The following is a 23568-nucleotide window of genomic DNA, read 5'->3' on the forward strand; positions in this document are numbered from 1 at the left end:
CGACAGTGATGTTGTCTTCCTTTCGCTCCTCCAGATCACCGTCCATGAGCATGCGTCTCCATCCTCGGACAAGAACTACAACGTTCTGAGGACGGAGGAAGATCCGTGGGGGGTACAAGAACTCCTGGAGGTAACGTCTTTCCCCCTCCAAGCAGATTGGACAAACTTGCCCCGGTTTTGTCTGCATATATGCACTCAGGTCACGTTCTGTCTTTATCCAGGGGTATTGTTTGTTGGAAGATTTCTTCGCTTTACATCATGTGACCAGCACATTGAAGCCTTGCAGTAGTGAACCGTGACTCTAGTGACCACAAATCAGTAAAATTTAGAAACTTCCAACTCTTTCAAAGCTGAATTATAGTCAAGAAAAAAGGAGTAACAAGGTAAAAGCAGACAAATAACTCCATTGAATCGTATGGGAACTGCGACGCACGCGAGACAACCGGAAGGGACAATGGCACCGAGGAATCCCACAGTGCATCTGTGACAGGGCTCTTCAGCGTGCACAGAAGTTTTCTGCACATTGGCGAAAGCGAGAATTGACTTGAGACCCTAATCATGCTTATCAAACCACCAACTACCTTTCTTGTGGCTAAAAAATAATTGTACCACTCCCACACACTTGTGTTTTATGTCATTGTTCATATTTTTGTAACTTTTGTTTGATGTAATTTCATTCTAACTTTGTATGAAACGATTGAAATTGAAATTGAAATTGATCAGGTGTATTGCCATCAAAAACACACAGACAGGTGAAAAGTCCGAAGACTTGTACTTCCCGTTTGTGAAATGATTGGGAATTTGCACAATGTAGCATTAAATTCCTAAATTTTTTTTCGTAAGATTAGTTTGTGTCACCAGAATTATACTTTGAGTCAAAAGGGGTCTAAACTTTCAATCCTAGCAGAATCTTCGTCAGAGGCAAAATGACAAACATGCAGGGAAAGCAATCACATTTAGATATAGGACTACACACAACAAGCACAGTCAGGGGAGAGCTAAGGACATAGAACAAAGAAAACAAAAGGGAAGGGTTGGAAGTCATGGGCAAGGAGCCCAACTGGTAAAGGGAGGGGGATTAAAGCAGGAGGGTGGACAGACAAAAGGCAGAGGAGGGTCAGTGATGATCCCAAGGATCATGGGGGCAACCTGTGAAGGATAAGGATGAATAGGGAGGCAACATCAAACAAGATAGGAACAACAGAGGGATAAAGAATAGGAAAAGAGTGAAATAAGTATTTCACTCTTTCCCTTTTCTTTATCCCTCTGTTGCATGGTATGTGTGGTCATGCTGATCCCTGTTGATAGTATGGGGCAAAACACTATCCGTTTGATAATACATTAAATGGAAGTCCCACATATTAGAGAACAACAGCTCATGCTTGTGAGAGATTTCTCTTCATTTTGTGATGAAGAGGAGGATGCAAACTCTCTCAATGTGTCTATCCCACATAAAACACACGCCCTTAAGAACTTGAGAGTGATACAATCTCCTTGTAATTCATGCCAGTTGACTGGCAGTAGTCAGCAGCAGGTATCAGCTATTCTCATGTGATTTGAATGAGTCTGATTGTCTATCTATCCATCCATCCATCCATCTGTCTATCTACATCTATCTATCTATCTATCTATCTATCTATCTATCTATCTATCTGTCTATCTGTCTATCTATCTATCTACCTACCTATCTATCTATCTGTCTATCTGTCTACCTATCTATCTGTCTATCTATCTATCTATCTATCCATCTATCTATCTATTTGTCTATCTATCTATCTATCTATCTACCTATCTATCTATCTGTCTATCTATCTATCTACACCTATCTTTCTGTCTCTCTATCTATCTGTCTGTCTATCTATCTATCTATCTATCTGTCTATCTATCTATCTATTTATCTATCTACCTATCTATCTATCTATCTATCTATCTTCCTTCCTACCTATTTATCTATCTCTCCCTTTACCATCCAAACCTTTATGTTTTCTCAATTGCCACTGGGCAGGTGTACAGTAAAGAGGACCACAGCAAGTACTGCCTGGCCCATCTATTTACCTACCAAGACTTCTCAAATGGAGTCCTGGGCCTGGCCTACATTGGTACCCCAAGGAACAATGCTGTTGGCGGCATTTGCACATCAGGTATCTAATTTATATGTTGTACACTGAACCTCCTCAGAATATGTATGATTCTATTTATAATATTTTTTTTTTTTTTAAACGATGGGAAGCACAATGGCACATGATATAATGCAAACCATTACAAGATTATGGCACAAATGCATGCTGAACCCATTGAAGACAAGTCCCGAGAATACTCGGCCAGGTGTCTATAGGAAATGCTTGTTATCAAAATCAGTCCGTCCTCAACATGTTTGAGGGGGTTCGCATACAGAAACACAATAATGATGATTGCAATAAAATTTCTGCAGCTTCCAAGATATGATTATTGCCATAAAACAATCATTATCCCCCAAATGTAAGAGGTTAAATGCTTTGATGTATCTGTATCTCAAACATTATATAACTAATGTTTTGTCAGTATATTTATTAGCATAGGTGGTTTCCGAAGCTTCTATTTATTACAGCGCATTCACTGTTGGTTGTTCACTGGATAATTTCTTCCAATTTCCAAGAATGTCTCTCTCCCCCTGCCTCTGTCTATCTATCCTCAAAGTACAAAGATACCAGTGCATTATTTTGCCTATTAAAATGTGGCTGCACAAACTTTCTTTGGCTTTCTATGCACTTGAACCACTGTCCTGAAATCACTTTCCACCTGATACCAATTATTTTGTTTCTTCCCTTCCTTTGCATCAGTGTACTATTCAAGCAACGGCAAGCAGTACCTCAATACCGGCCTGACGACCACCATCAACTGGGGGCGCCGTGTTCTCACAGAGGAGGCAGATCTTGTCACTGCACATGGTGAGGTCACTTGATATATCTACATAATAGCAAACCATCAAGGTTAAAGGTCAATGGCTACCATTCTGGATCTTCTGTCATGTCACATAAGCAGTCCACTCAATGTTTAAAACTCATAAATTTGCTAGTTTATATAGAAGGCAGTTGCTGTCAGATACTTGAGATCCCCTTTCATATGATTAGTCTTGCTTTCATGTTTACATCCGACATGTTTTCATAATTAATAAAATTCCAAACAAATGTAAGCAGACTCTGCCTGTAACAGTATGTTACAGTGGCAATGGTGTCAGTGTGATGATGTAGAAAGTGCTAATTTGTGCTCATCCTAAAAAGCAACTACATGTAATATATAAATATCATGTTCAGGTGGATTCATGTTGACCTAATGTGACCATGCATCACAAAACCAACAAAAAGTCACACACACTGATTTTGTGTGAGGACTCAAAATGGGTGAAATGGGTCAACATAGCCAATTTTGAGTTTCTCATATTTTCTGAAAGAGCAGGTCTTCTGCTACATTATGCCAAAGTTTTGGATTGTACAAAGAACAGGAGATTGTGTTAGTAGCAGTTTTTCTCCAGCACTTTTTTTTGTTGTTGATAGAATAGTGTGATTAGGTGTATCTTATAGAGTTCCCTTTCCATTTTAAAACCCTGTACACACCCTTCACTTTCAATGCTAATAACTGTAGAAAGGATGATGCTGCTGCTTTGAGAGTTGGCATTAATCGTAGACAGAATGTGTGAGGAATGTGTGCTCGATTTCAGCTTAATCTGATAATCCCTTCATTGTTGCTCCAGTGGTTACATCCTGTTTTTTGTCCCATTCATTGCACAGCTAGCATGGCTTGGTAAAGATTAAGCGCTTGAATAGTCCCTGTACTTCAGAGCCTCTTTTCTCAGTTCACACTTTTTCCAGAATGTGTGCTTTCTTTTCAATATTTTATAGATAGGTTGAGAGGCCATTTGAATTGAGTTATACATCATTTTAGAGCTTAAAGTCTGCTCTTTGAGAACCTGCTCTTAACTAAAAATCCATGTCTGCCAACTTTTTGTTGGTTTGTGATGCGGTTTCACATATATAGTGTTTTTTTTTTTTTTTTAATCCTTTGCCTCCCCTCCCCCCCAAAAAAAAGAAAAATGGGGGATAATAGTCAGATAGTGCTATGTATGTATTTCTGAGATTGACATGAGTATACACATGCTATCAATACATCAGGCTATTGTGGGTTGAATGAAGAGTGGTACTTTTCAGTGCTTATATATTGGCGTCTTGTCAGCTACACATTTGCTGTTATTGTGGGTAACTAAAGCAGTTGTACCACTTTCGAACACTGGGTGGGTTCGGTGCACCCAATGACAAGGGTTGTGTCTCTGTGTCAAGTCTATGGCATCAATGCATCATCATCATTCCCAGTGGGATCGACTGGTATTAACTGTTTCTGTTCCAATGAGTCAGAAATGCACAGAGTTTTCACACTCATTAATGGACAGGAAATAAATGTGGTGCATGGTCCCGGTGTTTTAGTCAAATGCGTACGCAGGTGTACGGCGCAAGTTTCCTATAGAGAGTATGCTATCGACTCCTCTGTGGCGCTTACGCTTAGGCCCACTTCCCCGAGTCCGAAGAAGTCCAATTCACTGTAGTCAGTGGTCCAATCACAGTTCGGCTCATGATTCGGGTGAGGGAGATGACAGCTTTAGCTAACGTCTTTTGTGATGTCATAATAACAAGCACTTATGCACGCACCCTGGCATTACTACAGACTGCGCGATGCGCAGAGAAGACAACGAAGGCAACGTTACTTAGCAGCACCTACGCACTTCACTCTTGATGACAGCTCAACTTGGGTAATCTTCGTATCAATGCTCACGGTGATCGGCAGTATCATCAACAGCGCCCTCTACACTACCGGGACCATGCACCTTTAAGGCCCTGGAATCACTTTCAGTGGATGATGGTGCATTACAATACATGTAGTTACAATCTTACGTGCTCTTATTTCATCCTATATATAGAGCTCGGACACAACTTTGGGAGTGAGCATGACCCCGGAAACGAGGGTGACGAGTGTTCCCCTGGCAACGATCAAGGAGGAAACTACCTCATGTACCCCGCATCTGTGACGGGAGCCCAGCCCAACAATAAAGTAAGGACAATCACTGTACCTTCATCTCCACAGAATGAATTCTGCTAATGAATTAAAAAATTTTCTCCCCACATACAAGGAGAACAGTCTGAAGAGTGATGTGCTCATACACTGTACAAAATATTCCAAGTAAAGTCTAACTCATCATTTCTTGAATATCTTCACCCAGGGTAGCCTCATTTGTAGTCGAGCACTGTTTTTCGATAATGTCCCTCATTCATGTGCTCAAACATACAGATGTAGAGCAATGGTGTACGACAATCCAGCAATCAAAATCCAGACTGAGGAAAATATTTACATCTTCTCCTTGAAAACCCCATGAAAGATTTCACCACATTTGGCTAGGTACAGTGTAGCATCCTAGGGGGATGGGATCTCAATTTGTGACCCGCTCCAACAAAAGGATCCTAAAGTCGCTGACGGCTGAGCCGAGAAAATCGAGTTTGAAGTCACATCATCAAAATTGGTCAAAACAACCGGATTTCTGTTTTGGGCTTGATTTTGTAGTCTAATGTTTTGTCTATCATCTACCGAAATTTCGAAGCTAAATGATCAAAGGAAAAGCAAAAAATCAGCATTTTTCTGGGCCATGATTTTCCGAATTCAACGTAAGAGAAACGTGTCCGAAGATTTGGATTAAGCGCCGCAGCTAGACTCCGCCCCTAGCAACGAGGGAGTGCTCTTATTGGACAGTGCGTGGCATCCTGATCATTGATTGGTCGTGCGGAGACCGCTGGCGCTAAGCTTGAATGAACATCGCGGAGGTCGCTAGAAACATACCTTCTATTGTCAAGCGGTGTAAACTGTCTCGCCTACCCTTGATCATGATAGCGTCGGAAGGATGAAGGCATTTTTCTCGAAACTCTGATTTCCTCAACCACTTTTCATGCGCTACTAAAATCATCGGTATCTGCGCAACCGAATAACTTTATGAGTTGTGCTATATATGAAACCAAAGGAGAAGAGTAGGGGAATAATGCCATGCCATTTTCAGAAAATTGTCCTCCCCCGACTTTCGGATCCTTTTGTTGTAGCGGGTCACATTTGTTCAAATGGATACCATGCCCCCTTGCCCCCCCCCCCCCCCCCCCCCCCCCAAAAAAAAAGAATCATTAGGAATCTTCTTCTCTAGCACCAAAAGTGGTCGAGCCCAGTTAGTGGGATGAGAAAGTACATTGGTGACTGTGGTTTCAAGTTTGTTCACATTATCATCTTCTTCTTGAAAACACACGGTTAAAGTTATCACCAAATTTAGCAGACAGAATCTTCACACAAGAACTACCCTTGAGACTGCCCAGGGGGATTTCAGAATCCTTAGCTTAGAGAATCTCTAAAAACAAAGAAACAAACAGACTTCTACGAAATTGGAAAGACTCTGAGTAAATCACATTAGTGAATGTACTTTAAAGGTTATTTATGGCTGATCTAGAGGTGGCCCCGCTGGGGCCGGGGCTGAAATTGGGGACTGGGCTTTACATTGTGATCTTCTCTTTGCAAGTGGCTAAATTATCCTCATGCTTGGCATTTACGTGTATTTTTGCCAGTGTGATGGAATACACAAATGGAAACCTTTCCCCCCTGGAGGCTGTTAACCGTTTCTGTGCCAATGAGTCATGTGCACAAATCACACACACACAGATCTATGGACAGTTACTAGATGTGGCACGCATAAGGTTAAAGCTGTGCCTTCCTGTTTGCTACGTGTTTGTTCTTATGTTCTGCAAGGATGCATGGAAGGTGAACTTGCAACGCTCAGTTGAGTGTGAGACGCCCAGGTCTCTTGTGCTTGTTTGAGTGAGCTGGTGCATGGCCATTACATAATGATTATCTTTTTCCCTCCACAGAAATTTTCCTTGTGCAGTAAACGTCTTATCCTGCCGGTCTTAAGGGCAAAGTCAGCCCGATGCTTCACAGGTAAGTGATTAAGTGATAGAGTAAAGTTGCTTGTTTCATCAATTAGTGTGTCAAATATTTTCCATGATCGTAACATAAAGATGGAAATAATCCCCATTCTTTTTGCCTGCTTGTGAGTGCACAGTGACAGGTTCATTAAATCATAGGGCCCCTTACATACCAAACTGCCCTCACAAGCCGAGGTTGGTGTAAAATTTTGGCTTTGTTTTGTTTTGTGTTTTCCGACAAAGGGCAAATATCTTGCAAATGTCAGGTATTGTAACAGATTGATGTAATAAGGATACGTGATTGTGCTTCCACTTCAAATTAGTGCCACTCCTGCCCTGTCCTAGTATTTGTCATAAGACAGAGACAGTTTTGTGGCCTTCAGATGAGGTAGTATCACCTCAAAATCGATTGTGATATTTGGAATTAGTAGATGAAAGAATGAACGAGACATGAAACTCGTCACACTGACGAGTTAGGTGATACGCCTGGGGTCATCAGATGTCGGTCATCTGTGATTGACAAAGAAAAGAATGTGATATAGGCACCTTGAAGTTATATTGAGCGTGCATGCAAACGGTTTCTCTAACCACTCGGCCACGGGACATCCACGGAAACGGTAAGGCAAAAAAAAAAAAAAAAAATGTATAGATATTACAGGGGGAAAAAGTCAATGCCCACTCAACAATCGTGGCCGCGTGAACATGTATTGCATTGCTAGACGGAAATGCGGCCTTGTAACGACTGATGTCGCTGTGCCATTTCTGGCAATTTCGGAAAAATATGTCCCGCAGACATAAAACCTATAATCGGCTGATTTTGATACCTTGCCTTTAATCACAATTTTCAGTGTGATGACATCATCAAAGTACAAAACAATGACATGGACTTGAAAGACAATTGCTCAAAGTACAATACCTCCGTTGTCGCCATTACATACTATGATCGGTTTGACAGAGTCAGGATGCAACATTTTGCAGCAGTCGAAGCAATGTGGTCTCCAACACAAAACAGAGGGATATTGTGTGTGTGTGTGTGTGTGTGTGTGTGTGTGTGTGTATAGGTGCGTTTATATACGAACATAATTTCTATGTGGACGAATGTGTAATACACCGTTGAAGAAAAAAAAAGTAACATAGCTAGGTATTTTGTTTCGTGATCTTGTGGGGTTCGAACCCGCACGAGTGCAACCTCACGTCTCTGAGACGGCGCCTTTAACCACTCGGCCATACGTCTCGACGAGAAAATATGAGGAACGTAAACTTATGTATGTGAAAGATGAATCAGGAATCGATTCGTCCACATTCCATTCTCATTTTCATTTTTAAACTGCGAAATTGTCAACCTCATGAGGAGATTTCAAAGAACAAAATGCATGATTACTGCAGCTTATTGTCTCAGCTACAACCTACTTAAATTTCAGAGGAAATGAAGCAAAATCAGCTGAGATAAAGGTGCTTAAACGTTGTCAAGTCAATGGATGGTTTTAAAAAAAATCACCTCCCATAGACATAACACGTAAACTTGTCCGATTTTGCATCTTTACTTTTAATCACAATTTCCAGTATGATGACGTCATCAAATTTCAAAACCATGACATGGACTTGAAAGGCAAATGTTCAAAGTACAAAATATACGAATTTGGGATAATATTGAGCTTAAACAACAGAGATACGAGCAAATGAATGTCAGAAACAGTACCTCAAAAAAATCAATTCCACTTTTTTTATTTAAAATGACGATATGATGACGTCATCGAGTTTTCCTGGCAATATTGATACTTGGAATGTTATTTACAATTCATATGCTTTTGTAATATGCAATAGAAATATAGGGTCAACGGACGATTTAAAGAGCTGTGGCGAAATAAACAAAGACATGTTTTTTCACTATATTTGCAGAAAGACGCGCGCGCAGAATTTCAACTTTGACGCCAGTGTATTCCTTTGTTATAGGTCAAAATCGATCGGAAATCAATGGATATTGTTACTCAAAGTATCGGGAATCCAAATCAGTCAAAAAATTGCATTTTCATGTTGGTTACGCCCTCTGCGCGCGAAATTGCGCGGACGGATGCGCACGCGAGAAAATGTTTGAAACGCTTAAAATTGTCTGAAACTTCGAGATTTCCCATTGGGAAGTCGTTTTGAGCCTTTTAAAATTTTGACGTGCGCATACGCGCGCGTAATGAAGACCTGGGTAACTAGCGTTAAAAAGTAAGATAGAGCGTGACCTGAACTTCATGTCCACCGAAAATGATGCAGAAATGACATCTAGTTATGAAGTTATGATCGATCATGTGACAAGGTCCGAAAATCACAAAATGGCGCCTAGATGACGTCATAGATATGTTACTGTCCTGAAAACCTTATTGTGGCTAGATATTGTTATGAGACATGTTGACTGAAAATTTCATGTCATTCCGTAATGTCATTGTTGAGATATTGACGACACAAAATTGTCCAGAAAGAAAGAAGAATAAAAAAAAAATAAAGAGAGATTTTGACAATCACAATAGGTGATACGCTGATAGCGTATCACCTAATGAGTGAAAAATTGCAAAGGTTAATTATAAGGAAATGCTGTGTAAATGAATTTAAGTAAAGATGAAGGAAGCACTTTTATCAATTTAGTGATAACGATGCATATGAACAATCATCATATAAATGAGTAGATAGTTTGTAAAGAAGCAAGTAGATCAGTCTAAAAACAAACTAACAAGCAATCAAACATGCCTTCATTCTGTCCATGTACAGAGCCATCACAGAGTTCCCTCTGTGGTAACTACCGTCTGGAAAATGGTGAACAGTGTGATGTAGGGGTGATTGACTCCAACCACCCAGACCCCTGCTGTACCTCCACCTGTCAGCTAAAGCCAGGCAAGATCTGCAGGTGAGGGTGACTCCTCTGGCTGTGTCCATGAGTTTCCGCTTTGTGATCCTCTATTCTTTGTGTATTTCAGCTATATTCCTTCTTTTTTTTTTGTGATGCCTGCATGTAATAGAGATGATAAGTAAGGATTATGTGCACATTAGTTTGGGCCTCAAAGAGTCAAACTTGAAGTATTATCTTTTTCCTTTATATAGATACCTATCCTTTTTCATCAATTTTTGTTCAACATTAAATGGAATTTCACAATAAAATGAAAGTGAAATATGCTGTAGCTCACTTAATTCAGTTTGGTTGTTGAAAATGGTATTGCAAATTACACAATAGGGTAACCTTATGTTTCCCCACCCATCGACAGCGATCAAAATTCAGAGTGCTGCGAGAATTGCCAGTTCGCTCCCCCGACCAAGATCTGCAGGCAGAGTACGGAGCAGAATGCCTACTGTGACGCCCAGGCCAGTTGTCCTGGTAACAACTTCAATTGTCCCCCTCCCCGCCCGGTGCAGGATGGGACCGAGTGTATTGACAAGTAAGAGCAATCTTTTACCACTTTAGAGAGGACGGGTGTTTTAGAGAAGCTGAGTGATCTGTAATCTCAGAGACCTCATTCCTTGTGTATGACAAGAGTTGTCTGTCTGTGTTTCTAGGTTCTATCCACTGTAAGATGCTCAAACCCATTTTGTGCCCTTGTCTTTTGTCTGTGTTTACATCAATGGGTGTTTTCTGTGCCAGTCGGCTCTCAAAGGGCACAAAGGGTTAAGATAGCAAATAATTTCATCATGCTTGCGTTTATGTAAAATGATGTAGACTGCCAGGTAATGTGAAGTCAAGTGAAATCGGTTCTTCTCAGAATCTGTATGTAACTATGGCTCCAATTGACTTTGCCTATTGCTTATCGCATGCCTGTGGAATACGACATTTCCAATATGCTTGAATTCCAGGGGAGTGGTCTCAGAAAGAGATCTTCATTCCTTTGCCAAATTTGAAATTGACATTCCTGCAAGCTGGACGGTCAGTCCTTTAAATTTTGATTAGTCAAGGCTACCGCACGCTATACAAACTTTCAGTCGCACGACTGACTAACTTTGGATCTGAAATAAATCAGAATAGCCTCGGAATAAACACGCTTGTTTATTTCAGATCCAAAGTCAGTTGATCGTGCGAACGAAAGTCGTGTAGTTTGCGGTTGCCTTTAGGAACATTCAACTCTGAAGCATTATTTTTTTATTGAAAGCTGTGAATCTCCACCATCGAGATTTGACTGTCACCAAAAAAAAAGGACAAAAAAAAATAATAATAATGCAAGGTCACATTTCAGCAAAGTAGAAAGAGAATTTCTTTGTGAAGTGGACAATGAAATCAAATCTCATATTAACAGGTCATGTTGGCTCTCCATCTTAGCACACTTTCTGATTTCTGTAATGTATTTTCTTTTTGATTATGTTACCTGTACTTACGCCCTGTGCTTGTTTAACTCTTTGCAGTGGTACATGCGTGAACGGACAGTGCCAGGCGTTCTGCGAGGCCAGAGGTTTTACTTCCTGTATTTGCTCTTCTTGTGAGTTCACAAATACTTTGTCATATATTTGTGTTTGGTTTATATTCAGATGATGAGATGATAACTGTCATTGCTGATTCAGAGGAACATCTGACCATTTACCGTAGCAGTCTAAGTGTTTTAGACTTTTTAAAAGCAGTTGCACACATTTTAGCAGAAGTTCTTGTTGTTTGTTTTTTTTCCAAGAAAATCTGATTAGTTTAGCATTGCATCTGATAACACTTGTACACGCTACCCCTCCCGATGAAAATCAAACTACTTTCATGTTGCCTTACAATGGTCTAAAGTTGATTTACTCTTCTTCATTGTAAAATATGGAGTGTCATTCGTAAGCTTTTTACCGTAATTGTTGTAGATGATCAGATATAATATTGTCAAGAGACACACAAGTTTTCTGATTATCACATTGCATGAAATATATCGCCAAAGTGTTTATTTCAATAGGCGTTTTCACATCAGCCCGATGTTTCGAAATAGCGCACTATTTTCTGACTTGGGAAATTAACCCGATCACGAAATAGCGCGCCATTTGATAATGTGAACACAAATTAGCGCGCTAATTGTATCGCTCCCATCGAGAAAATTTCTTGAGTCCAACTCGGGAAATATCTGAAATAGCGGGATAACATAGCGAACTAGCGCGCTATTTGATAATGTGAAATCACCTCAAGAAATTAGCGCGATGCATCGCGATACATGCCTAGCGTGTGTGACCCGAAAGCGTGCGCTATACTGGTATACCCGACACTGTTTGCGCATGCTCAGCTGTCGAATTAGCTCGAAAATATTTTGGGCTATTTCTCTTCGGGCTGATGTGAATAGGAAATGAAATAGCGCGCTAATTTGCGATCGCGAAAAATATCTCGAGCTTGGTTTTTATCGGCTGATGTGAAAACACCGATTGGCTGTTGATGTCAGAATGAAAGAAAGAGATTATTCAGGTGTAAAGATTAAACAAAAACAAAAACAATGTTAATGCCACTGGAATGATGTACAGTGTAGTGAGAAGTTGTTTTTGTGTATTGCACAATTTGCAATATGTGGGACTGAGTTGTACAGAAAGATAGCAAATGAAACAGAAAATATTTACCTAGACACTACTGATAAATGATTGTTTTTCTATGCTTGGATTATCCTGCTTACTCTGCTGGTATGATTGTATGAACAGCAAAGAGACAACAGCAACACCCGTGAAATATTATATTCAAAACTCCCTTCAAACAAAAAGGGAGAGAATCTATCAGTCTGACTTCCCTTTCTCTCCCTTCTGGTTTCTATCATTCAGTGGAGCTCTCCTGCTATTTCTGCTGCTTACAAAGCGATGAATGCCTCCCGTTTCCCCCGACCATTCCGGTCCCAAACGGCAAGCCATGCGAGTCGGGCGTGTGTCAGGAGGTAATTAAGTTCCGTAATCAGTGAGGATTGCATTGTGCAGCTGCTCTTCATTAGTAGCTGTATACTTCAGTCGTTGTTTTTCAGTCAGAGCAGCTTTCCTAATCAATAAATAATGTGTCATGTTTTATTAATAATTCTATTTTAATTTGTAATTTTCCGTATGGCATAATGTGAGATCCTGCTCTCGCATGTCCAAACAGTTCACTTGTAATGAGGTGTTGTTCGGAAGCATCTCCAACCGACTACAATTCTATTAAAATCATGATCATTTGCCATAATCCTTTAATATCAGTGTTAATTGTCCTTTTGGATTTCATCTTCTTCTTATGATCATGTCACTGTGGTCTTTTAAAGTACAAAGGAATTTACTTGGAAGAAGTTGACAAAATGTCAAATGTTACAGTGTTGTAGGAAATGCATTAAGTGCTTCTTGAAAGTTCAGATTATGCACAAATATACATTCATACATTTACACACATTATATGCATATGAGCATATTACATACACACACATGCATACATATTTCTGTGAATATTATGATACATACGTGTACATGTATACACTGTACGTACAGCTGTACATACATTCTTGAATACTTACTACGTACAAAGGATTATACATACATACACGCACACACACATATACTGTATTTCTCTTCTGTTTTAATCATCCAGGGAGTGTGTGTACCACAGTCTCAGGATCCCATAGCAAGATTCTTTGATGTCTTCGAGGGCTTCACCATCACCACTTTTGGTATGATATTCTATAAAATATATGTGCACGTGCTTGAACTTCTAAGCTAACAGATCCTGTTACTAAAATTGTATAAAATGCATTCAATGCAACACAATGAAATGGATTCTTCCAGAGTGTTAACTGACAGGCCATTTCGGTCATTTTGTCTACGCTACGTAGTTTATTCTTTCTTTCAACATGAATTCCGTCAAACTGTTACGTCAGGCAAGATTATGCATTACGTTGCTTTGAAAACGAGTGAAGTGCCTTTTTAATAGAGAGAGGAAAAGAAGGGTCATTTGCGGAAATGTACACATAACCTACTACAAACTGGCTTATTTTGTACAGGTTAAAAATTTTGACTCGGTGGCTAAGATAAATCAATGAAGGTTTGCCCTGCAACCATCTTTGTCATCGTAAATCTACAGTCTGAAAAGAACTTCACAGCTTGTCGTAGGGATAGTGAACAAATCAAACTGGCCACAACCATATACACAGGTGACTCCCAGTATAACAAAGTCTACAAGACCGGAAGTTTTCTTTTGTTTTATCAAGAAATCATTATAGCAGAGTAGTTAAGTGTATAACGATAGGTGATGATTGTTAGACATGAATTTTTACATCATTTTAATGAGAATTTTGTTACAGCTGTGCTAGTTGTGACGGGAATGCACTGTACCTACCAGAAAATTGATATGCTTGATTTGTGCTTACAAATCAATAGCTCAGAGATTAGTCGGATTATGCAGAAGTCTAGCCCTGACCTGCAATATGTTAAACCTTCATAATCCTCTTCAGTCTTGGTTATTATATGTATGTGACCGATAAAATCATGGTGTAGTTATAAGTGCTATTGTGTGTAGTTGTGATTATGTTGTGGTATTGTGTATCTGTATATATGTGGTGTGTTTGTTTGTGTGTGTGTGTGTGACGATACAACACATTGGCTTGTATTATGCTTGCCTTTGTGCCAGACGTTGCACTTGATAAGCAGGCCATATGACAGTGTACTCAGTGTATGGGATTTAAGTTGCACTCCTGGCTGATCAGTCCTGCTTCTACTTGACTGCTGGCATAGTACCTAACCCTATCTGTGTGTTTCCCCATCCCTCCAGGGCGCATCATCAAGGACAATGTGGTGGGTGCTACTCTCATCATTTCCCTCCTCATCTGGATTCCTTGCAGTTGTCTGGTACACTATGTGGTGAGTCCCAAGCCACTTTGACATACAACCTTAAGCCTAGACATAAATCCCAAATGTTCTATGACTTTGCTTCACACTATGTGTGTAGTTGTGATTAGTTATCACACTCGCAGTACGTAAATTAAATGAACAAAAAACAAACAAACTATGAATAAATCTACTGCAACAAAATGAAAAATACACATATGGATGCTTAATAAGCCGGAGCATGTTTTAATATTTTCTTAACCTGTTGAGGACGAATCCAAAGTATACTCGAACGAGCATCTAGTCTATGTTGTAAGAAAATCAAATCGTCCTGAACGGGTTAAGAACTTATTTGTCTACTGTCTAACTCTGAAGTGTGGAGACAAATAATTATGTGAAAGAAGTGTCATGTGCACATCTGTCTTCTGTCTGACATTGCTTATGTCCATTTAGCACAATTGATGCACCTGAAAGCGTTCATGAGAACCCTATGAGGACTTTCAAACACAGTAATGACATTGATACCCTGAAATTGTCATGGAAAGAATATGTGCGTCACAAGTGCGCTAAGTTTCAGGAAATTATGATCATCCATTCATAGCAGTAGTGACGGAAATTGGAATCACTTCTCAATATAATGCAGTCATGTACTTGGCTTTAACTGGATAAGCTGTTTCATGGCATTCAGTATTCCATCCTATTAAACTTAATCTACATGTAGTTGTAGATTAGCAAGCCCACTCAGGTGTAGCAATGTGCCTCAGTCCAACAAGAAGGCCATAGTAACACAATAGGGATTAGGGGATTAGGTAATCTCTATTCATTGGCAATTAGAGTCCAGACATCAGTGTCAATCAGCCAACCTGAACTAAATAATCTCTCATCGCAGCTTCATGTAGGTTTTGTAATGCATGGTTACGTACTTAAATTACACAGTGCCAAAAGTTAAAATAACATCATCTGGTATGATGAACTTGACATATTGAGGTTGACTTGAAGAACACATAATTAGAGGCTGAACTCAATGTAGATCTCTTTTTCAGACTCATAGAACAGATTTGTGCGGAGCAGACTAGTGTGCAGTCTGGTGTAATGTCTATGGGTAGCCACTGCACATCATGTGTGCAAATGTTTGCGTACCTGTAGAGCCTTCTTGATTGTTAAAGTTTCATGAAAAACGTTCACGTTATTCAAGATTTATAGTGATATAAACTTACAAATGTGGAGAAAAGCATGAATAAGCAAGTGTTTTAGCAACAAAAATTGCATAAATGGTATTTGACTTTTCTGCTGGAATTTCTGATGTACTAAGATGTTGCCAAATCATAACCATCCAGTTAAAAAGACCTACTGTTATTCCTTTTGTGAGAGCATGTAGCAATGTTCAATTTTAATTTGTTAAATACTAAAAGATAATGCAGTTACTAAGGAAGAGCTTATTATGTCTTCAGCTGTATGATTTCTATCTGGCCTGCCACAGTGTAGGTGCTTTTCACTTAAACTTGTGACCGTTGCACGTCACCAGGGAAGACGTGCACCAAAGTTATTGTGTTCGCATGCATGAAACCTTTGTAATGGTCCCATTTGCTGGTTCCCTTTGCAAGGTAAAGGAGGGAATTCCCAGTAGTGAAGTAGTACATTAGCTTTTGAATGGAAGTGGACCAAGTCATATTCTAGAACATTTTATGTTCTTCAATTCTATTCCTACACCTACGATTGAAAACAATAATATACAAATGTAGATGAATGAAGTTCATGTCATCAGCTGAGAATGAGAAGGGCGTTAAGTTGTTTTGAACACTATGGCCCGAATTCATGAAGGTGGTACAAATGAAACCATGGTTTAAACCATGGACAAAAACTATGGAGCACCAAATGTGGCACGGAATATTTCGTTACGAAATTGGTCATTTCGTCAACAAAGTGACCGTTTCGTTAACGAAATTATCATTGCGTGGAAGAAATGTTCATTTAGTTATAAAATGTTGTCATTTCGTTACAAAATATCATTTCATCGACGAAATGACTGATTTTGTAATGAAATATTCCGTGCGACACTTGGCGCTCCATGGTTTTTGTCCATGGTTTAAAACATGGTTTCATTTGTATCACCTTCATGAATTTGGGCCTATGGGTTTAGTGACAACTTAATGCCCTTATCATTCCCACGCGACGATGTAGTGTTTTCATTTCTCTTATGAATTTATGAATCTCCCTTTGTGAATCATGCAGGACAAGAAGAGGTCTAAGGAGATAGATACAATCGATACGTGGCTCAGTCCAGCGGTAAGCACATTTCTTCTTCCTCCTACCTGTAATCTCTAAGGCAGTGATGTTACCAGGCTCAGATCTCAGTGCAGAAATGTCATGTCTCCCTAATTTCTCTGTAAAAACTTATCTCTTCATGTCCTGTTGAGAGAAGATGAGAGCTTCCCTGACTGTTGAACTGTTTTTGACATTGAGATGCATGTAGCACACAAGAGACCAATCCCTGACCGATCTTTGGTACATCCCTGATGATTCTGATCTGTGAATGTCAGCTGCCCAATCCCAATAATCATTACTGAGAAACTGATAATCTTGAAGTTCTATCACCTGGCATCGTTTGATTGCTCTCACTATTCAGAATGAATTAATGTCATATTTTTGAGATATTTTTACATTGGGACAAACATTTTTGCTTTTCTCCCACAGGAACCTTTTCAGGACTTAACTGTCATCAATTTTCCTTTCCATTTTTTTTTTTTTTTTTCTCCCTCTCAGCAGCATTTCATTCTAGGATCCATACTAGCTCCCTCTGATTTACGTATTGAATTTCAATTTGTTCTTTTCTACTTCTTTTCTTTGTCCCCCCCCCCCCTGCCTCTCTCTCTCTCTCTCTCTCTCTATCTCCCTTCTATCAACATATTCTCATCTCTCCTCTACTTACCCTTCCTTCGAGGGATTATTCGTCCTTTCTCCATTGATTCCGCATTCCATAGTCACACTGTTCGCCGACTTCGTTTTTCTTCTCTTGGTTTGATGAATCTTTACTGCTCTCTCCTATCTCCATGATTCTCCAACATTCAACTCCTTCCTCTTCCTCTTCCCTTCTATTTCATCTTTCCCCTTCTAACGATGTCCGAACATCCTACTTGATTTCACACTATTCTTCCTTACCACTCTCTGTGTTCCTTTCTCTACCGTCTCCACTAGTGCAACTTCAACCTCTAGCCCATTACTGTCTCCCACTCTTCACTTTCTGCCCTCCTCACAACCCCCATATGTCGCTTCCCTCTTCGTTTCTCCTCTTTCTAGGCTCTTCTGCCAAACAGCGATCCGATTAAGGACTACATACACATGGTGTCACCGCAAATCTTTCTTCCTCATTTACTTCACCATGCAAACCTTCAAACAACACAAACAATAAAACAGATCACGCATTGTGAAGGTGTTCTGAATAAAGGAAACCCTTGTGTTTGGTAGCCCAAGTTTTGCTAACTCTTTATCAACCCATTCACTTGGCTCTGCCAGTCTACTTCTGCCTTTATAGAAATGTAGAATTAAATGTGGTAGGCAAGGATGTTATTCAAAGCTCGTACATTGTTAAGTGTGCAAAATCTACAGGCAGTAAATGAAAGCTGCGATTACATTAATGTACCATGAAATCCATTGCAAGTACAGTCGCTGTTTCTGTGGCCATATTAAGTGCATATGATTATTTCTGTGCACCAAAAATATCCCTTTCAAGTCTCCAGTGAACCAGAGAAAACTATGCAATTTGTTATGGAATGGTACAAATGTCATGATTACCAATCTATTTGTATCCATGCTGATCGCAAAATAATTAATGAGTTGACAAATCACATTCATTTGTTGTTTATTTCTTTTTGCATGATATTTGCTGTTGTGTGAATTTTACTATGTTTGCACTGTGTTGTATTCATACACAGTTTTCTTGTTTGTTTATCTGTTTGTTTGTTTTTGCTTGTGAGAAATGTCAAACAATTTTGTCATTTATCATCCCTTTGTAGAATCATGAGAGGATCCTACCAGAGGACAAGCCAAGAGTTCGCAGGTACAAGCCTCCATCAGAAGTCATGGAAAAAGAGACTGTGCTATGACGAATGCAACCCCTGCATCATGTCACTTATTTATTATTGGTGTTTTTGTACTAACAAGCTACCATAGGAAGCAAGGTGTGACCCAAACCACCTCACAGTGTGATGCAGTGTGTCTCCATGGATACTGCTGTCTAGCTGTGATGTCTTTTCTTGGTCCAGAGGGACAGTTTACCTAAATAAATCTCTCGTGATATTGATAGAGATGTGGAAATGCACACTGCCAGTGTTGATAGAGTGTAGACATGCAGGAGGACCAACATGTAGCAGGAAAAATCTCTCCAATTCCTTTGCTTTTCCCCCAAATGGAATTGCAAGATGGCATCATGCATTTAATCCCATATGCACTTTGTAAGGTCACAACTTGCTATGAGATTTTATGTGTACAGAAGGCATGAACTAGACAGGGCAGCTTGGTTTGACTTCTGTGGAAAAGGGACCTAGAGAGTACCACAGTACTTTAATCATAATGTTTATGCTTATTTTGGTGACTTGATACCATACATCAGCTTTCTTTTTTAGGTCCTGATAAGGATGCATTTACGACACATAATTTATGAAGGGAAGAGTTTCTAGTGTATTCAGAACTTAAGTATGCTTCAATAAACCACCAGAAGACTTTTAATCAAGGAGCCTAGCAGTATGTGAATAGAGACAAAAATATGGAAATGGAATGCCTTTAAACTTGAATGAAATGCTCAGCATGTGCATGTCTTTGAATTAACCCTTGCACGCCTAAGTACTATGATATTGATTTTATTGTCCTACCAATGGACTTTTGAGAGCCACATCAACTTGGAAGGGGTTGCGAATTGGTTAATGTTTGCCAATTCAATGATGACAGCTAGAATTCAAAATGTGGGTCAGCCACCATGACAGTACTTGTGCATCACATTATGTAAAAACTAGACCCCAGTTAATGAAAGCAGGATTCTTTTTCCTGATTTATGTAAATAATGATAAGAAAGCAACCTCAAAAAATCATAAGTATGTTTTATTTGATTGTATTTCTAACAATATATCGATGGTACTGAAAGGCCCGTAGTTGACTGTGTTTTAAAAACAAAAAAAAAGTATTGAGAGAAATTACTTTAGGAGGTTGTTTGTAGTCGTGTCAAATTATGCAATCCTTACATGTTCCTGTAGAGTTGTTTCCCAGTTATTTGATCATGTGTTTATGAGTGTATAAAGAGAGAAAAAAAGGGGGGGGGCAAATCTTTAGAAACAATATAAAACATGCTCAATGTTTGTGTTAACAAATCATTTCTTGAAATCTGTCTGGTGCCGACAGCACATTGCTCATTTTTGTGCTTTTGTTTTTCAAAATTTCTGTGAAATTTCAGTGCCTGACGTCGGGATGGTTTGCTCTACATTTTTTTTTTTTTTTTGTAGAAGGTCAACAGAGGAGGCTGTGCTTGACATGGGTCTACTGAAGTCTTTTAAAGATGAAATGCAGAGTTTAAAATTCTAAACGTAAATATTGCGTACATGATACGATTGTCAAAGGAAACATCATGCATAGAATTGTGATATATGGAAGTGTTCGAAAGATTTAATATACGTGGAAGTTTCACACTCTACTTTTCCAGTGGATGATTTTCTTTTAATATGATGATTATATCAGTGATAGCCTGTTGCACATGGAGTGTGTTTAAAGTTTATCGATACGTATCTTCAAATAACTTTGTCACTTGTGTACAAGTTAATTGGTGCTGTGAATTGATCTTTATCCGTGCACATGTGTGTTGGTAATCACACATTATTTCTTCTTTTGCCTGCTTGGAATGTATTGAATGTAAACCTTGCCCAGTAGCATGGACTTCACGACTACACGAATTATGTTTTTATGACCTCAGCATGTGGGTATGAGGGTTTTGTACATAATGTCTTTACATTCTGCTTTGAGAGCGTAGGATGATGAAGGAATTGTAAACGATTAATCTTGCCTACATATTGCCAATGACAGTGATTACCTGTGCAGTACAGTGTGTGACTACTGCCGTGTTATAATGTCTGGTATTACTTCTTCTTCCTCTTTAGATATATTGACCAATAATGTGACTGGCATGATTTTTTTTTTCTTATCCCTCTGCAAGTGTAGACATAATGAAAGAAAAAAAAAGATGATATTGTATTCAGTGGCATTATGGTAGTATCACATATATAGTCCTGTGCCACGTCCAGATGAATTTAGGGAGAAGTTGGCATACTAGCTGAGGGGTGTTACCCCCTTTTAATCCAACTGGTCTGTAGAGACCAATATTGTGTGAAGAGGTCATCACAGGAGATGTAGATATTAGAAATGTGCAATAAACGATTATAGTGAGTAGAAAATAGCTGTGAACATCTTGCTGGCCAAGATGTTTAGGTTGATACCCTTTAAAAATGGTAGATGTCTGAAGTAGTATAGGGTGTATTAGCAAAGGAAAGGGCTATGACGATGTAATAAGCAAAAAATTTTACCAAGAGCAGAAGCTGGACCTAACACTCATTATCACTTGATAGAGATATTCAAGGATTTGTAACAATATATTTGTATGACTTATAATTGCTACCAACCAGTACCAGTGTTTTTAATAGTTGACTAAAGTATGGGAGCAGAGGAACCCTAGTTGATAACACAATGAGACATCCCAGCTAGTGTCTATAGTATTAGCCTTGTTACCATGGTTACCATTTCCATTTATCCAGTCAGCATTCAACTAATTAATGCATAGCTACCACATGTAGGCCAAACAATGCTGAGCACATTATAATCAGTTCTCAGTTGCTCAATTTTCGCTCTTGTTATCCCAAATTGGCTACAGTAAAGAGTTCACTTGTTCAACATTTACAAGACATAATTTATCAGTGCTCATGTTCAAACGTAATACATGCACACAAAGTACATACACGTAATGTAGCTTGCTCCTGTTGGTGAAATACAGACACATGCACACACACACACACACACACACACACACACATACATACACATTCATGTCTGGTGTATGGTAAGTGGAACAACATTGACATTGCCTGTGGTGTACACCATCATTAAAGCTGTATAGATGTAGTAAAATATTTCAGGTAAAAACATTGATTATACATGACACATTGTTTTAACAGCTGCACCAGTTTTCATGCATGTTAAGCAATCAGCTATGTGAGGACAATAGTAGAAATCATGAGGCTTGTTTTCTCTTTCAGGCAGTCTTTTTCTTTTTTCTTTTTTAATAGAAACATTCCTGTAGACTCGATACTTCACAATGAGTTGTGCATGTAGATACTGTAGAATAGTGTCATTCATTTCAATACAAAAACCACTCATCGGTGTGTTGTTCTGGGTTTTTTTTAAGAAATCACTTCTGCTCTCCATTGTTTAACAAAAAGGTGCTTTAAGTTTGAACAAGGCATGATATGTCAAGCTGTTTCACAAATTGATAACAAAGGAAAGTACATAGGGCCTACATCTCTCTTGTCACAAATATTGCCACTAATGTACCTGAGCAGTACGGGAAGGATTTTACTTATCTGGTAGACTGGCTCATGTTTTTGACTTGCTTCCATACTGGATGGAAGATTAGTCATGAAATGAGTGTATTTCATATAATTACCTTTGCAGAGTATTAGATTGCATATTGTGATCCATCATTATGTTATGTTTTATGCAGTACATGTGTCTAACCAATGCAAAATATCGTCGAAGAGGGCGTCCTTTCAAAAAGGCCGCAAATTATAGCACGATAATGATATGCAACCATTGAGGCGTGTTCTTGTGTGTTTTTCCCGGGTCATTATTGAGTAGACTCAGTAATCAAAAGTATTGGTTATCAAGTGTGCGTAAATGTTCACATACACATATAACATTGTATGTGCAGTGTCTGTAATACATAATATAATGAACATTTACTTATTGCAGGTGATTGTTTATTTTTTTGTGTAGTAGCTAAATTTCATTAACCAGGTCCCAAGATCATGATCACAGTTCTATTACTGCACAATTCCGTGAAACATCTGATAAAAAGTGATCACAATGAATACGGCGATTGTATTGAACCAGGTCCCTTCAATGGTAGCACCACTCTAGTCTACATAGGACTGCCATTATGAAGCCTAACCCAGCATTGCTGGATATCTGTTTAGATAAAGGTTTATACATACACCTTTTATATGTTTCCACAATTCTGCTGCAATACAATCCCTAAAAAGATTAGATCCTGATTCCGAAGTAATCATTAACTATGAGAGACTCGTGTTCTAATAGAGTTTCCATGCCAGCTTCGCGAAACTGCCCTAATTTAGTGTGAATCATGGCGGCCCCGCTCACATCCATGCATGCAATTGTTGTATAACAGGCACAACACCTTGTCCAGGGAAATACAGTGTAAGTATATCTGGCAGGATTCAGTGTACATGTATTTGTCATTGGCTGTATTGCCCAGTGGGTATTAAAGTTAGTCTCAACGTGCATGTTTGGATCTGAATAATGTAGGGCTTACTACATGTACATGTATAAATATAATAAACCCCACTGTAGTTATGGCTTTCTTCAGGAAACCCGATTATTTATAAACAGGAATGAATTAGCTTGATGGGAAAGGAGTAAAAGACGACCCCATAAAGTACAATGTTTACCTATAATGGATACTCAAAATCTTTTTACACAGCCTCTGTTGTTTTAATTCAGTAGTTCTGTTTAGATTTTCTAATTTCACCAGGCACAAATTGATTGACAGTACATTTTTTTTTTATCCACAGTT

At 39.1% G+C, this 23568-nt stretch overlaps 1 protein-coding gene across 1 annotated transcript in view; it reads left to right on the top strand.

Annotated features, from left to right (window-relative positions):
- Nucleotides 1-19356, top strand: part of LOC139708138 (ADAM 17-like protease) — a 51213-nt gene extending 31857 nt beyond the window's left edge. The window contains exons 9-21 of the mRNA XM_071620115.1: nucleotides 35-130; nucleotides 2006-2141; nucleotides 2820-2927; nucleotides 4949-5079; nucleotides 6924-6993; nucleotides 9735-9870; nucleotides 10226-10396; nucleotides 11352-11425; nucleotides 12711-12820; nucleotides 13495-13573; nucleotides 14671-14759; nucleotides 16959-17012; nucleotides 18740-19356. Of these exons, the coding sequence (XP_071476216.1) occupies nucleotides 35-130; nucleotides 2006-2141; nucleotides 2820-2927; nucleotides 4949-5079; nucleotides 6924-6993; nucleotides 9735-9870; nucleotides 10226-10396; nucleotides 11352-11425; nucleotides 12711-12820; nucleotides 13495-13573; nucleotides 14671-14759; nucleotides 16959-17012; nucleotides 18740-18829 (1344 nt within the window). The 3' untranslated portion in view covers nucleotides 18830-19356. The remainder of the gene's footprint in view (nucleotides 1-34; nucleotides 131-2005; nucleotides 2142-2819; nucleotides 2928-4948; nucleotides 5080-6923; nucleotides 6994-9734; nucleotides 9871-10225; nucleotides 10397-11351; nucleotides 11426-12710; nucleotides 12821-13494; nucleotides 13574-14670; nucleotides 14760-16958; nucleotides 17013-18739) is intronic.
- The last annotated feature ends 4212 nt before the right edge of the window (nucleotides 19357-23568 follow it).

This window comes from Diadema antillarum, unplaced genomic scaffold (assembly GCF_040938485.1).
Source record: "Diadema antillarum isolate AM-2024a unplaced genomic scaffold, OU_Dant_1.0 seq00001311_RagTag, whole genome shotgun sequence".
Lineage (NCBI taxonomy): Eukaryota > Metazoa > Echinodermata > Echinoidea > Diadematoida > Diadematidae > Diadema > Diadema antillarum.